Source organism: Engystomops pustulosus, chromosome 6, assembly GCF_040894005.1.
Source record: "Engystomops pustulosus chromosome 6, aEngPut4.maternal, whole genome shotgun sequence".
NCBI lineage: Eukaryota > Metazoa > Chordata > Amphibia > Anura > Leptodactylidae > Engystomops > Engystomops pustulosus.
Window position 1 is genome coordinate 79,192,180 of NC_092416.1, and position 14,021 is coordinate 79,206,200.

At 42.6% G+C, this 14,021-nt stretch overlaps 1 protein-coding gene across 5 annotated transcripts in view; it reads right to left on the reverse strand.

The window, feature by feature from the left end:
* Positions 1-310: 310 nt before the first annotated feature.
* Positions 311-14,021, reverse strand: part of PRDM10 (PR/SET domain 10) — a 31,946-nt gene continuing 18,235 nt past the window's right edge. For all 5 annotated transcript variants that reach the window (XM_072156715.1, XM_072156717.1, XM_072156718.1 and 2 more), the window contains exons 7-23: positions 12,581-12,822; positions 11,324-11,527; positions 8,750-8,822; positions 8,371-8,488; positions 7,626-7,752; positions 6,703-6,930; positions 5,361-5,708; positions 4,807-4,962; positions 4,244-4,423; positions 4,043-4,153; positions 3,749-3,949; positions 3,413-3,544; positions 3,163-3,333; positions 2,307-2,447; positions 2,041-2,191; positions 1,730-1,830; positions 311-1,654 (exon numbers count right to left, since the gene is read on the reverse strand). In XM_072156715.1, the coding sequence (XP_072012816.1) occupies positions 1,466-1,654; positions 1,730-1,830; positions 2,041-2,191; positions 2,307-2,447; positions 3,163-3,333; positions 3,413-3,544; positions 3,749-3,949; positions 4,043-4,153; positions 4,244-4,423; positions 4,807-4,962; positions 5,361-5,708; positions 6,703-6,930; positions 7,626-7,752; positions 8,371-8,488; positions 8,750-8,822; positions 11,324-11,527; positions 12,581-12,822 (2,873 nt within the window). In that variant the 3' untranslated portion in view covers positions 311-1,465. The remainder of the gene's footprint in view (positions 1,655-1,729; positions 1,831-2,040; positions 2,192-2,306; positions 2,448-3,162; positions 3,334-3,412; positions 3,545-3,748; positions 3,950-4,042; positions 4,154-4,243; positions 4,424-4,806; positions 4,963-5,360; positions 5,709-6,702; positions 6,931-7,625; positions 7,753-8,370; positions 8,489-8,749; positions 8,823-11,323; positions 11,528-12,580; positions 12,823-14,021) is intronic.

Sequence of the window (14,021 nt, forward strand, 5' to 3'; positions counted from 1 at the left end):
TTTACTGGCGGTGCTCCTTAAAGTTGAGCAGTATGACTATATGATCCTTGGACTAATAAATGTTGACCACCCCTGGCCTAAATCCTTCAGGTCAGAGATAGAAGTCATTTAAAGGTAATTTCATAATTCTTTAATTTATAAGAATTGGTCCACAATTCCACAGCCCTTCATAGACAATAAAGTGTAGGTAGTCACTGTGTAATAATTCATGTGTATCTGTCACAACTGTGAGCTAAGAACCTCATATTTTGGTTTTTTTCCTTGAAGAAACTGCACACGACAATACATTGACTTTCAGTAAACTAAACCATGATGGAAAAACAAACTGGTTTAATGCAGCAGGAAGGGGCCCAGGTAAAAATAAATAGTTATAAATATACTTGAAAAAGCATGAAATAGAGGAATATGTTTTCTTACATTTCAAGTTACAACTGTTAAAATACATTCCTGTTTTGGTACTAGAGAACAAAACGTTCCAATATTGTTTATCCTCGCTTGTCTTTTTTTTAATTAGGACAGACGTTTGGTGAGGTCAGATTCTTCACAGTATCTTGCACTTAAGGGACAGAGGACACAATCATTTTGGGACTATAAAATATTTTTACAGAAATAACATTACATGTTTGGACGATTTCAGGAATGAGGCAAAATGCCCACAGTGACTTTCTCCGATTAGGAAGCGTAGATGGGGTTGTAGTATCTGCCCACGTCAGTTGTGTACTGAGGTTTTAAGAATTCTGTGTTTTCTTCATAACATGCACAGTCAATGCTGTTCCCCCAGAAGACTTGGTCAACCTACCTTTGTAAAATACACACAAAAGGGAACGTGGCACTTTACAAATACCTTATGTAGATGAGGCAAGAGACACATTCATCTGAATAGGACTTAATGCCAGACAATAAAACTTCACTCTCAGCATCCTGCCGATTTCTAAATAAAAAAATAAAGAGCTGCAGAAAAAAAACTTTCTTCAAATACTATACATGTGATTCCAGTATGTCCCAAGGAACAGTCAAAGGATGACAACGTGTTAGATGAAATGACTGAAGAGTCTTTAAAAAAAAAAAAAAAAAAATTGTACAGAGTTTCCATTTAATACATGCCTGTACATCCACAGATTGATGTGGACTCTTACATCAGGAGCACAGGGCTGTAGCCGATTTAGTTCTTTCTTATATACAGCTATAACTGAGTACATGGAATGAGGGGAGGCAAAATGATGCCATGGACACCCATTTAACAAGCTAGTAACTTGCAGGAAATCCTTGATGTTTTAAGAAGTGACAGCTTCAAGTGTGCCAAATAATGCTGCAAATTGTCTGTGTTAAGCAGCAAGAGATGGCACAATATATTGCCATAGGTCATATGACTGAAATGTTGTACTGGGGGTCTCTTAGCACACGCTCTAAACTGTCTAAATATGTCATGGAAACATCCCCATAGAGGTCCATACATTGCCTCATGTCAGGGCTTGCCGATATGCATCTCGCTGCTCCCATTCATTTTGGTGGTGGTAGTGATTATGTATTGTGTTGTCTGAGAATTGGCAGATGTTTGCTCCATGTGGTCCTGGTTGGTGGTCACTTCTTCTGTTAGAGCAGTAGCTTTCTTCATCTCCAAATCAGTCTGTGCATCAGAGATCACATAGTGGGTCTACAAGAGGCAAACAGTGCATCATGAAGTATTAGACATCCATCAAGAGGATCAAAGAGTTCAGAATACACATACCTTAACTTGGCCACTGTTCACCGGGGTAACAGGTGTGCCCACAGCTGCCTCTGTGATGACATACTGACCCTGAGGTAATGTCATCATCTGGATCTCAGAAGCTAAGATAGAACATAACAACAAGAAGGTAAATGATAGAAGAACCCCATTCACCAGGACCTCAGCTGGACAGGTGAATCTACACCATTAAAATTAGGAGCCATCATGTATCATTTACTTTAATATTTTAGACGGATCAAAATTCTCAACCATTATCAGTGACCTGTCAGCCAAATGCAGAATAGAAACCGGCTCATCTGTAAACAACTTACGATAACCACGGAAAGAGTTCCATCCGCTTGACAGGTAGGCATGTTGTACTGTGGAGTTAGTCTGACTCTGGGAGGCTGGGGTCTGCATTTGTGAAGGACTGACATCTTGCTCTGCTTCCTGGGATGAAGGACTGAGAGTCTGTGCCACTACCTGAGTACACATGACCAAAAACACAGGCATTTAGCAGATAAGGCTTTATAAATCTTATAGAGACAGAAAAGGCTCAGATCTACAGAAATAAAAAAGAGAAATAATAAAAAGTCACCTGAGATGTAGTTTGGGCTCCTGGGGGAGGCTCAGTCACCTGGATTTGCTGAACTTGGATGGCATGTTGACTATATCCTTGGGATTCATGCAGCTGCCCCATGTCTACAGTGGAATGCTGGGTCTGGTGGGGTGATGTAGCCTGAGCAAAAAGAAATGAAAAATTATATATATTTAAGTAAATGTATTCACACCTTCTGGATGCAGACAGATTTTTTTTATTATTGCATTTTTTCAAATTTTCACACATGGCTGTTTGAGGACCTTTACAACAGTAGTTGTATTTGATTCTATTGTTTTGGGTTGCACAATAATACGACAATTTATTGACTAAATTTTTCTTGGGGAGATGAGGAAAACAGCTCAAAATTTTATTATTTTTAATCCACTTTAAACCACTTAAATGCTGTGGTCAGTATGACCATGCCATGTAAGGGGTTAAAGTGGCTGTGATCACAATAATAATAATAATGTAATTGTTCACCACAGCACATTAATGGTGTTCTCCAAAGAAAGAATCTAAATTGGGGTGTGTGCATTATATAGAAGACACTTAATCTAAGAAATTGGGGGGCCAGATTAGGCTTGCATTCTACAGTAAAATGGCCTGTCGGTTCTGCCCGGTGTCAGCTCAAATGATCAATTACAGAAGAGGGGCAGGGAAAAAGGAGATGACATGACCGCTGGCTATAGCTGTAGCAGTCTGCGTCCTTGATCTTAACTATGAATACCAGAAACATACAGATAGGAAGGCTGAGATGTGAACTCCTTGTCTAATCATTACAAGTAACTGTGATTCTGTCCCACAAAGTATATTAAAACATACAGAGCATATAGCACAAGGACACTGACTTTACCTGGGCAACCTGCACCACTTGTAGTTGTATGTGCTGTGATTGTGGCATGCCAGCAGTTGTTTGCGATACCGGGATGTACTGTATGCGCTGATAGTCACCCTGCGCTGTGCGGTATTCAGTAGTCAGAGTCTGTGATAGTTCAGTCATCGCCTGTGTCAGAAGATCTGTGGTCTGAAGGAGAATACAAGAATTTCAGGTTCATAACTTGTAGAAAAATAAAATGGACATTGCTGTAGTACCAACTACTTACCACCACAGTCTCGCCACTTGTGCCATCCGCTGTCAGTACTGTAGGGGCTGAAGTAATCATGGTGGACTGTGTGCTAATAGGCAGCAGTGCATACTCTGGATGTTTCTTACGTATATGTTGAACCATCTTGGTCTAAAATAGACACAAAGAAATGTATTTGTGCACAGATCACAGAGCAAGTGCTTGTACTGCTCATCAGAGGGAATTTTGTATGCAACCAAAGAGTAGTGCATGAGCTAGAGGAAGCATAGCGATAAGAAAAAAAAATCAAGATATCACAGTAAATAATTAATTTCCAGCTCATAATTTATGTTGCTACAGCTACATCTCACCCACCTTACTACTATATTGCTTTGCACAGTGTGGACAGCAAACTGGGGGTGTTGCAATTGTCCCAGTTAGTTGGGTATGAGTACTCAGCATGGGGTCAGGCTCTCCAGGTCCTGCAGGACGAAGCTTTCTGATACTAGGAGGCAGCTCTGCTCCAGGGTGATTCTTCAGGATGTGTGCTTTCCTTTTGCTGGCACTTTTGTAAACCTGTTTAGTAAGAAATTAGCCCAATCAGCAATAGCCCAAAAGATGCTAAAGTATACACTTTTCCAGCAGGCAAGTAAAAACAATAAGACTCACCTTTTCACAGTACTGACAATAATAGTCACGGTTTGGTTTGATGATGGGCAATGTTAACTCAGGAACTTCTTCAATCTTCATTTCTGGATGCCTCTTTGATAAATGATTGACCTAAAGTGAAAAAAGAACATGTATGAGTTAATAATGTGATAGCATGGAATACACAATGCCACCGAGTGTATTATAGCTCATCATTCTTACCAACATGCCCCTTCTCCTGAAGCCCATCATACACACACGACACTTGAACATGAAGCTTTCGTAGTCTGTGGAGGCGATACGAGGTTTAAATGCCTTGGTGCGCCCAGTGCGATCTGCCTTCTTGGCCTCTCTCTCCGGATTGTGCATTCGCTGCATGTGTTCCCTCAGCTTGTCCTTTCTCTGAAATAATAAGGAAACTTGTATGAATTGTGTAACAAATATCCTCCACTGGTATGCAGCTCTGAGCATCATCATTGTAGTTTAATTTAGTAGTGAAAGATTAGCGATTACATGTTAGTGTTTCAGTTACTTTGTTTTATCTGAAATAATCCTCAAATGGTTATTGCCTTTCAATTCTACCAATTCCCCTTAAGCCCCATAAAGGTAGGTTATAGTTGCAATACATTCCTTCCATTAATGGGGGAAAAAAACATTGCAAGTACTCATAGTCTTCACCTTGTTTATATGCTGTTTCAGTCATTATCCCAATATTTATTAATATGAAACTAAAATTAAATGTAGGTGGTAGATATCATTCCCTTTATCTATAGACCAGCACTCACCTTAAACTGCTTGCCACATGTAGAACAGAGGAAATCTTTGCGATCAGAGTGCCTGAGCATGTGAAGACGTAGCTTGTCTGGTCTGCAGAAGGCCTTATCACATTCTGTGCACTGGTAGATTTTTTCAGAGTGGAAGCTCCGGACATGTTTCTTCACCTGGTTGTGCATGTAGTAGCAATCATCAATACCAGATATATACTACATTATGGTTAGCAGTGTTGGTATGATCTGAATCCTCTAATTAAGGCCCCATGCACACAACCATATGGGGCCCCTTGAGCCTACAGCTGCACAATTTGTCGTATCACGGCCCTCATTGAGGTCCATGGCACCGGGTGTTGGTCCGGTGAGACAGTGTGAGCTCGGCTTTCTATCAGTGGGGAGGGGTGAAGGGCACTCACCCCTCCATGACCCGACCCTATGCTATGCCCGGGTAACGGTCCAGACTAGAATGCGGTAGTGTGCATGAAGCCTTACTATGATATTTTATAAACACTAAAGAACAAACAAACAGTAATTAAGAATACTGCAAATGAAAGAATTGTGCCTCTGACCTGAATAAAATCAGAGAAGCGTTTTTTGCAGGTTGGGCAGCTGAAGCAGCCATCCACTACGTGCACAGCAACATGGTCTTTCAATAGATCCAAGCGGTCAAAAGAATCTGTGCAAAAGATGCAAGAGTAGGTCTTCTGATCCTCGTGGAACTTCATGTGGTTCTCCAGGGAACTGGTGCTGATAAAGCCCTTGTTACAGATGTCACAGGTTAAAGGGCAATTTCCGTCTCGGCCATGGAATCGCAAGTGTTGATCAAGTTTCTCTTTTTCCCTGAAGGCCTTCCCACACTGCAGACATTTGAATGGCCGGTATGTCTTTCGTATAAAAAGATGTTGCAAAGCAGCATTCTACAAACAGCAAAAGCAGAAACCGTTACTAAAGAACTGATCAGGAAGTTTTGATCAATGGAAGAGTGATGACACAAGTAAGTAACAGGGAACCCTTCTATAACTAAATAAATTGAAGAAATGTGTTCATGGTTTACCTCACCACTGCACACAGCAGGTTCAGAAATACCAACCTACCTGCAACTCCAGCTGACAGGTCAGCATGTGGAGAGAGAAAGACAGGTTACAACTGTACTGTAACTGTACTGAGAGCTTTCAGTGCAAAATGCTACTGGGGGATCTTCATAGGATTCAAGGACTGATGAATAGAATTTTCTTTTATACAGCAAACAAACAAATCCAAATAACAGTTTTAATTTTGGTCCTTTTTCCACTACAAAATGGAGTATAGAATAGTAAATAAAAATAGACACTTAAAGGGGTTGTCCGGGATAATTTTTTTTTAAATTTATGATCCCAGTGGGTATAAAAATAACAAATGCACTATACTTGCCTATCTTATGTGATCCGGTCCAGCGTGGCGCCTTCAATCACCGTTGGCCTCTATTTTTATATAGAGGGTCACTGGTGATGTCACATCTACAAGCACGCACCTGCTATTGCCTTTGTATACTAACAGGGACTTGCAGTGATGAGAGTGTGTGATAATTTACATAAACCCCTAATCCCGGACAACCCCTTTAAGGTTTCTTTCAAAATTATAGTTAGGGCAACATTGCAACAGTGGATGCGAAGGATTGAGAGCACATCTTAGCTTCTGCCTTTGTTACAGCTGATAAAGTGAATGCAGTAACTCACAGGTTTCAAATAGACTTTTGGCGACTATTATGATTCAGCAACTTATGAGCCACAACACATCCACAATTTTTTTAGCTGCAGTAAAAGTGTTATGCTAGAATTGTTTGTGGTAAAATGTGTGTCATGGCCAAAGTCCCCATGTAGCCCTAACCTAATCCATAAGTATATAGCAGGTAATGGTGACAGTGGCTCATACCCGGATCCGCTTGGCTCTTCGCATGTCATCAGCTGTTAAGGTCATTTGAGAAGAGGCCGCTACTGGCTGCACACTTGGCTCAGTCTGTAAGAGTTGGTTTTCTGTCTGCGGATCCGCAGTACTTTGTGTTGTTGGGCCTAATGAGAGTCCTGACTGGTCCAGGCCATTGATCATAGATGTACTGCTGTCTTCAAACTGTGGGCGTTTATTCTGAAAGTGCAAAAGGTCCTAAAAGAAGAAGAAATTTTGTCAGCCAATTTGCTATAACCCATACAGCAACAAAGTATTTAGTGTTTTTAGATCCAAACAATTTACATGCCGTCCCTGGGTTATGTACAAGATACGTTCTTCAGGTTTGCTTTTACGTTGGATTTGTATGCAAGTCGAAATAGGTATATTTTATAATTGTAAAAGTTTTGCACGGTCATGGGAACAAGGATTATCAATAAAACTTTATTGCCTACTTAAAATGACAAAATGTATTATTAATTAATCAGTAAAAAAATTTTTATAAATACAATCCAGATTCAGATTATATGAATATATGTTAGTAGTTGACCCATTTCTCTATTTCTGTATTCATTGTTATACCGATCTGTTGAGCTATGTTACTGTTGTACATTGTCATCTTACCCAGCACAGGTAAATAAACTGTATCATATGGGTAAGATTTGAAACTAACAAAAAAATAAATAAAAAACTCACTAATGCAAAGAGAATAAAGGGGCTTATTTCACAAAAAGCATGAGAGGTTGAAACTATCGTTGAGGCCTTGGGGTTTCATCCTATTGATTTTATATACATTGCCCTTAGAACGAATAGAGCAGACCTCCTACAGGTTAAGGTAAAGAAACAACATGACCACTTTGGTCTTGGTAGGACAACTTAATAAAATGATTTGGATGAGCCTTGTACACAAGTACCTGACTTCCAAGACCGCATTTTTCTCGGTTTCCTGTAATATCCAAACGCATAAATTTTGGAGGTCTCCCTGGTCTTCTTCCGGGTCCAAATTTCCTCCGTGTCCTGCCTCGGCCACGTCCTTTTGCCCTTTGATGTACAGAAAGGAACATTACTTTTGTCTTTTGTTCAGATCTGGCCTCAGTGTAAAAAATATGGAAGGCCTAAAAACAAGAAGCTACAACATAAACCTTAAAAGGACATCGACCATCAGCTTAGCTGATGGTAGATAATTATTACTCACCCCACAGTGTTTCCATTTCCCATAACTTTGTATTCTCGCATTTTGGCAAAAAATTATTTTATACCATGTGCAAACTAGCCTGTGGTGCTCTGCAAAGCACCAGCAGGCTCCGGCGAGATTTACAGAGCACCAAAGGGTAATTTGCATAATTTGGTATAAAATATTTTTTCTCCAAAATGCGGGCATACAAAGTTATAGGAAATGGAGCATGAAGAACGGGGGAACGGGACGAAGAGGTGAGTAATAATTATCTACCATCAGCTGATGGTAGATTTCCTTTATCCCCTGATACACTACACAGTAGTGAACCTACAGTGCATAATGTACCAGGTTTTATGATTCTGTGAAAAAGTAACAAAAGCAAACTAAAGGCGATCTGGTACCCTGCAGTGAAAAAGCAGCCAAAGTCAACTGCCCAGTTGTCTACAACCTACTAAATATACAGAAATAAAGTTCCAAATTACCTGCTGAAGAAATCCAGTTTTTCATCATGGGAATTTAAATGCTGCTGTAATTGTTCTGAGCTCATGAAGCGTCGATTGCACTCATAACATGGCCAATTCTTCTCCTGCTCCCTCAGAACTAAAGCACGTACAGAAAAGGCATATTACAGAGACATCACTACAGTTACGTACACACAATCCTGACCATAGACATTTCAATTAAGATGAATCTGTCACTGTCAGATAAATCAGATACTACTTATCTTTAGAACAGGATAAAAACCAAGTGTCAACGATGAAGCCACAAAGAAGACAAATACATAATCCATATGGACAAGCTCTACATTGTTATTGGTGTAGTTGGGGAAAAAATCATCAGAGATAATATATTTAGACTTACCCTTTCTTTCTTCCTGTGAAATGTCATGAATCTTTTGGTTTACAAACTCTGCATATGAAGCAGCATACCAAACCTATTAAATAGAGTAAATGGATTAATACTGTAAGGCAGGGGTCAGGAACCTTTTTGGCTGAGAGAGCCATAAGCGCCACATATTTTAAAATATAATTCTGCGAGAGCCGTACAATGGGGCTTATTTACTGAGGGTCCCGCGGCCGCATTTTTGTCGGGGATCCCGCCACCCCCCGCAGAACATTATAATACACCCGCCACCCCCCGCAGAACATTATAATACACCCGCCACCCCCCGCAGAACATTATAATACACCCGCCGCAGAACATTATAATACACCCGCCGCAGAACATTATAATACACCCCCAGCAGAACATTATAACACACACGCCACCCCCCGCAGAACATTATAATACACACGCCACCCCCCGCAGAACATTATAATACACACGCCGCAGAACATTATTATACACCCCCAGCAGAACATTATAACACACACGCCACCCCCCGCAGAACATTATAATACACACGCCACCCCCCGCAGAACATTATAATACACACGCCGCAGAACATTATTATACACCCGCCGCAGAACATTATAATACACCCCCCGCAGAACATTATAATACACACGCCACCCCCCGCAGAACATTATAATACACACGCCACCCCCCGCAGAACATTATTATACACACGCCACCCCCCGCAGAACATTATAATACACACGCCACCCCCCGCAGAACATTATAATACATCCCCCGCAGAACATTATAATACACCCGCCACCCCCGCAGAACATTATAATACACCCGCCACCCCCCGCAGAACATTATAATACACCCGCCACCCCCCGCAGAACATTATAATACACCCGCCACCCCCCGTAGAACATTATTATACACCCGCCACCCCCCGCAGAACATTATTATACACCCGCCACCCCCCGCAGAACATTATTATACACCCGCCACCCCCCGCAGAACATTATTATACACCCGCCACCCCCCGCAGAACATTATAATACACACGCCACCCCCCGCAGAACATTATTATACACACGCCACCCCCCGCAGAACATTATAATACACCCGCCACCCCCCGTAGAACATTATAATACACCCGCCACCCCCCGCAGAACATTATAATACACCCGCCACCCCCCGCAGAACATTATAATACACCCGCCACCCCCCGTAGAACATTATAATACACCCGCCACCCCCCGCAGAACATTATAATACACCCGCCACCCCCCGTAGAACATTATTATACACCCGCCACCCCCCGCAGAACATTATTATACACCCGCCACCCCCCGCAGAACATTATTATACACCCGCCACCCCCCGCAGAACATTATTATACACCCGCCACCCCCCGCAGAACATTATTATACACCCGCCACCCCCCGCAGAACATTATTATACACCCGCCACCCCCCGCAGAACATTATAATACACACGCCACCCCCCGCAGAACATTATTATACACACGCCACCCCCCGCAGAACATTATTATACACACGCCACCCCCCGCAGAACATTATTATACACACGCCACCCCCCGCAGAACATTATTATACACACGCCACCCCCCGCAGAACATTATTATATACATGCCGCAGAACATTATAATACACACGCCACCCCCCGCAGAACATCCCAATACACACAAGACTGCTAGACTGTTGTTACTGCTAAGCCGGACCATGCGCCACATTTATTACTGACGTGCACCACAATTTTGTCTTAGGTCCTAGCTATTTTGTATCTCAGCTGCTGCAGAACCTCACATTAAAGTAGAAATGCAGTGGTGGCGGAAGATATCAGGGGATGATGCAGAGGGGTCTGTAAGGGACACTTAGGAGCTTCATAGCTGCTCCTGCACACAGGACACTAAGGGGTTAGTGCAGAGTGTGACAGGACACTAAGGGGTTAGTGCAGAGTGTGACAGGACACTGGGGGGAGGGAGCACTTATCTGTGGCTGATCCCAGGCTGCTAACTCCTTCTCCTCAGGTGCTGCATGTCTCCTCAGTATGCAGCTCTCTGGTCTCCTCTGTATGAATCTCCCGCGCTGCTACATCCAGCGCTGGGATTGGCTGCAGGCAGACAGTCTCCTCCCCTCCCTCTCTCACACACGGAGGAGACTGCTGCAGGGAGGGAGAGGGAGGCGCCGCCCCAGAATTAACCCTGCGGACCCTGCGCTGCTCTGCTGAATACATCCAGGGGCATTACTACAGCCAGAGGCACAACAGGAGCCAGATAAGGGCCCCTGGTCTTGACAGGCAGCGTAGCAGATGCCACGGCTGTAGTAATGCCCCTGGATAGGAGCCCTGGCTGCGAGCCAGATGCGGCCATCAAAAGAGCCATATCTGGCTCGCGAGCCATAGGTTCCCAACCCCTGCTGTAAGGGCATAAAACATGCTTCTAGCTTATACACCTTTAATATTTTATTATATTTTGTGCAAAATAAGTTATTAGCAAATTAAAATGCATGGCAAATACCTCCCTTCTCATGCTACCTCCACTGCCCACACCACCTTAGGTGCAAAATTTCTTACCCTAAGCTCCTGTTTGGGTTCAATATTTTTAATGGTGGTGTAATATATGTGCTGTCCATACTGATAGGCCACCAGGTTCTGTTCCAAGTGATTCCGAGCTGGACGGACAAACATCATCCAATTACAAAGACTCTCATCAGACAAATCAAACCAAAGATCTTCCTGATAGGTCTCCTGAGACTCCAGTGAATTATTCAATAAAACCTAAAAAGAAAGAAAATTTGTAAAAATGTAATATGTGACATATTGACATCTCAAGTCCTCTACATTACCACAACACACTGATCAATGACCAGAGACAGAATATTTACAATTTATCCCATAAACACAGTAAACGAAATGAAATCACAACTGTAGATCTTATTAATTTTATCTAAATATTAAAAAAAAAGTTAATATTTTGCTATAACATTTGGTTAAAGGACACCTGTCATCAGGTCTCTGCCACTAGTCCTGTCACCTCTACCTGTTGGAGCAGCTCACAAGGATCCCATCCCAGCCTTTATCTAGTTATTTCATACATTAATCATTGTAAAATCATCTATTTTTATCATGTAAATGAGGCTGGTCACATGGTCAGAGGCAGTGAGGTCACCCCTGTTACCCCTCCCCTCTCCTCCCCCTGCTCATGTCTGTGTGTAATGTATAGTAAAGCATGGCTAGTGTGTGTATGTGATCTGCTGACATGCTGCATCCTCCTAATATACAGGTGAGAGACACAGACATCAGCTACACATGAATCTGACATGTTCTGCTGTAACATGGCTGCATGGAGCTGCTGTATCTCTCCTATACACACACACACACACACACACACACACACACACACACACACACACACAGGCTGCAGGGGGCGTGGCCACCAGCACCAGGAAGCACATCATTATACAGCCTCACATCATTATACAGGCTGTCAGTCAAGCACTGGGGGCGTGGCTGTGCCTCCCACTCATGAATAGAGTGGACAGCTTGAATATGCTAATGCTTCATTGGACATTTCACAGGTCATTTGCATACAGCTTTAGGACCTCATTGCTTAGGTTTACAGGCATGTAGAGGGACAATGAAGGGATAGAGGCAATGCTCTCTAATGGCAGTTTATGAAAATATATTTAGTTTAGGGGGGTTATTTTGCATGACGGGTTCTCTTTAAACCAAAAGACAAGTCATATAACCCACACTTACACAAATCTTACAATCTCTTTTCTCAGTTGCTGCTGTGCCCTTGTCCCAACAATACCCTATACAACCACTAACCTTTAGATGGATATAGTTGTCCTTCAGCTCTGACTTTTTAACCAGAGGTCCTTCCAAAGGCCCAAACTGTGTTCGCTTGGGAATTCGGCGTTTGGAGTAAACCCCACCAAGAAAGCGTTCAATGTAAAGAACTAGAGGCAGACTAGCTCGTGCTCGGGTTAAAACAGGGCGGTTAGGTATAGGATGAAGGGCTCCATGTTTTGGACACACAGACGGATGGGCATTATTGCATTCTTCACACCCTGTAGAACAGAAAAAAAAAAAAAAAGAGGATGGCCACTTTATGTTAATTTTTTTTTATTTATATTGGGGAAATTATATTAAACAAATTGTTATTCAGCTAAATTTCTGCACCCCCTTCATTAAGGCTACATTCACACGATGTGTGCCTGCCGTAGGCACACGGGGAGAGGAGGAGGGGGTGAGCGCTGTTCACCCCTGCCCCTCTTCATAGCGATATATATGGCGCAGGGTGCCGTATTCCGAGGAAAGATGGGACAAGTCCTATCTTTCTCCCGGCTGCACCGTACCGCTCCCATACTGTGCCCTATACGGTCGTGTGAATATAGCCTAAATCAGAAGCCAGGGCCCTCCTTCAGAATTGCCTTCCTGCTCAAATAACATAACATAAGTAGGTAATAAAATATCCCCCCATCTTAAATCCGTCCATTTACTGACACAAAACTTAGCTTCAAAGTCATCTGCAAATGAGTTGAAAAGAGTAACATTTTTCAGAAGATGAGTCACTTTTAGGGTAAGCGTCACTTCAGGTGCAGCTACCTTGGGCCCTTATAAAACGAACATCAGAATATCAGTGTCTTAGAGCGTCACTTGTGAATCTTTCCAGCTCATTTGCATAAGACTCGGGAGAGGATCTTTGTAGGTAAGTGGGCAGTTTTGTAACATTAAAGAGGACATGCTAAAAACTACATTTCATACCCTGAAGGGGCTGGCAGTTTACTAGAAAAAAAGCTAGTTGCAGACTCTCTTTAAAGGGAGCCTGTCAGACACATTTAGCCCCCTAAACCAAAAGTCCTACCTCATTTACTGTAGTGAGTTGCTCTACCTTATGATATTGAAATGAGTCAGAGACTCCTGTGAATTATAAAATTACCCCCCCCCCCACTCTGCATTGTAAGCGAGTCAGCCATGTGTTCCTGAACTGACATGAGGCAGACTGTGACACCCCCTTTCTCCGCTGTCCTCTAGTAAACATTCGCCTGCACATATTATTACCCCTTTCTGTGCTGCAGCATAGCAGGAGGTGCGTGCAGGAAGGACAGATGAGGAAGATGGCATAGTATACAGACTCAGCACAGGAACACCCAGCTGACTCCATTTACAACACAGGGTGTAAGAGTGTGTGTGCGTGTAGGACTGTAGGGGGTCATTTTATAATTCACAGGAGCCACTGACTCATTTCAATATCATGAACTAAAAA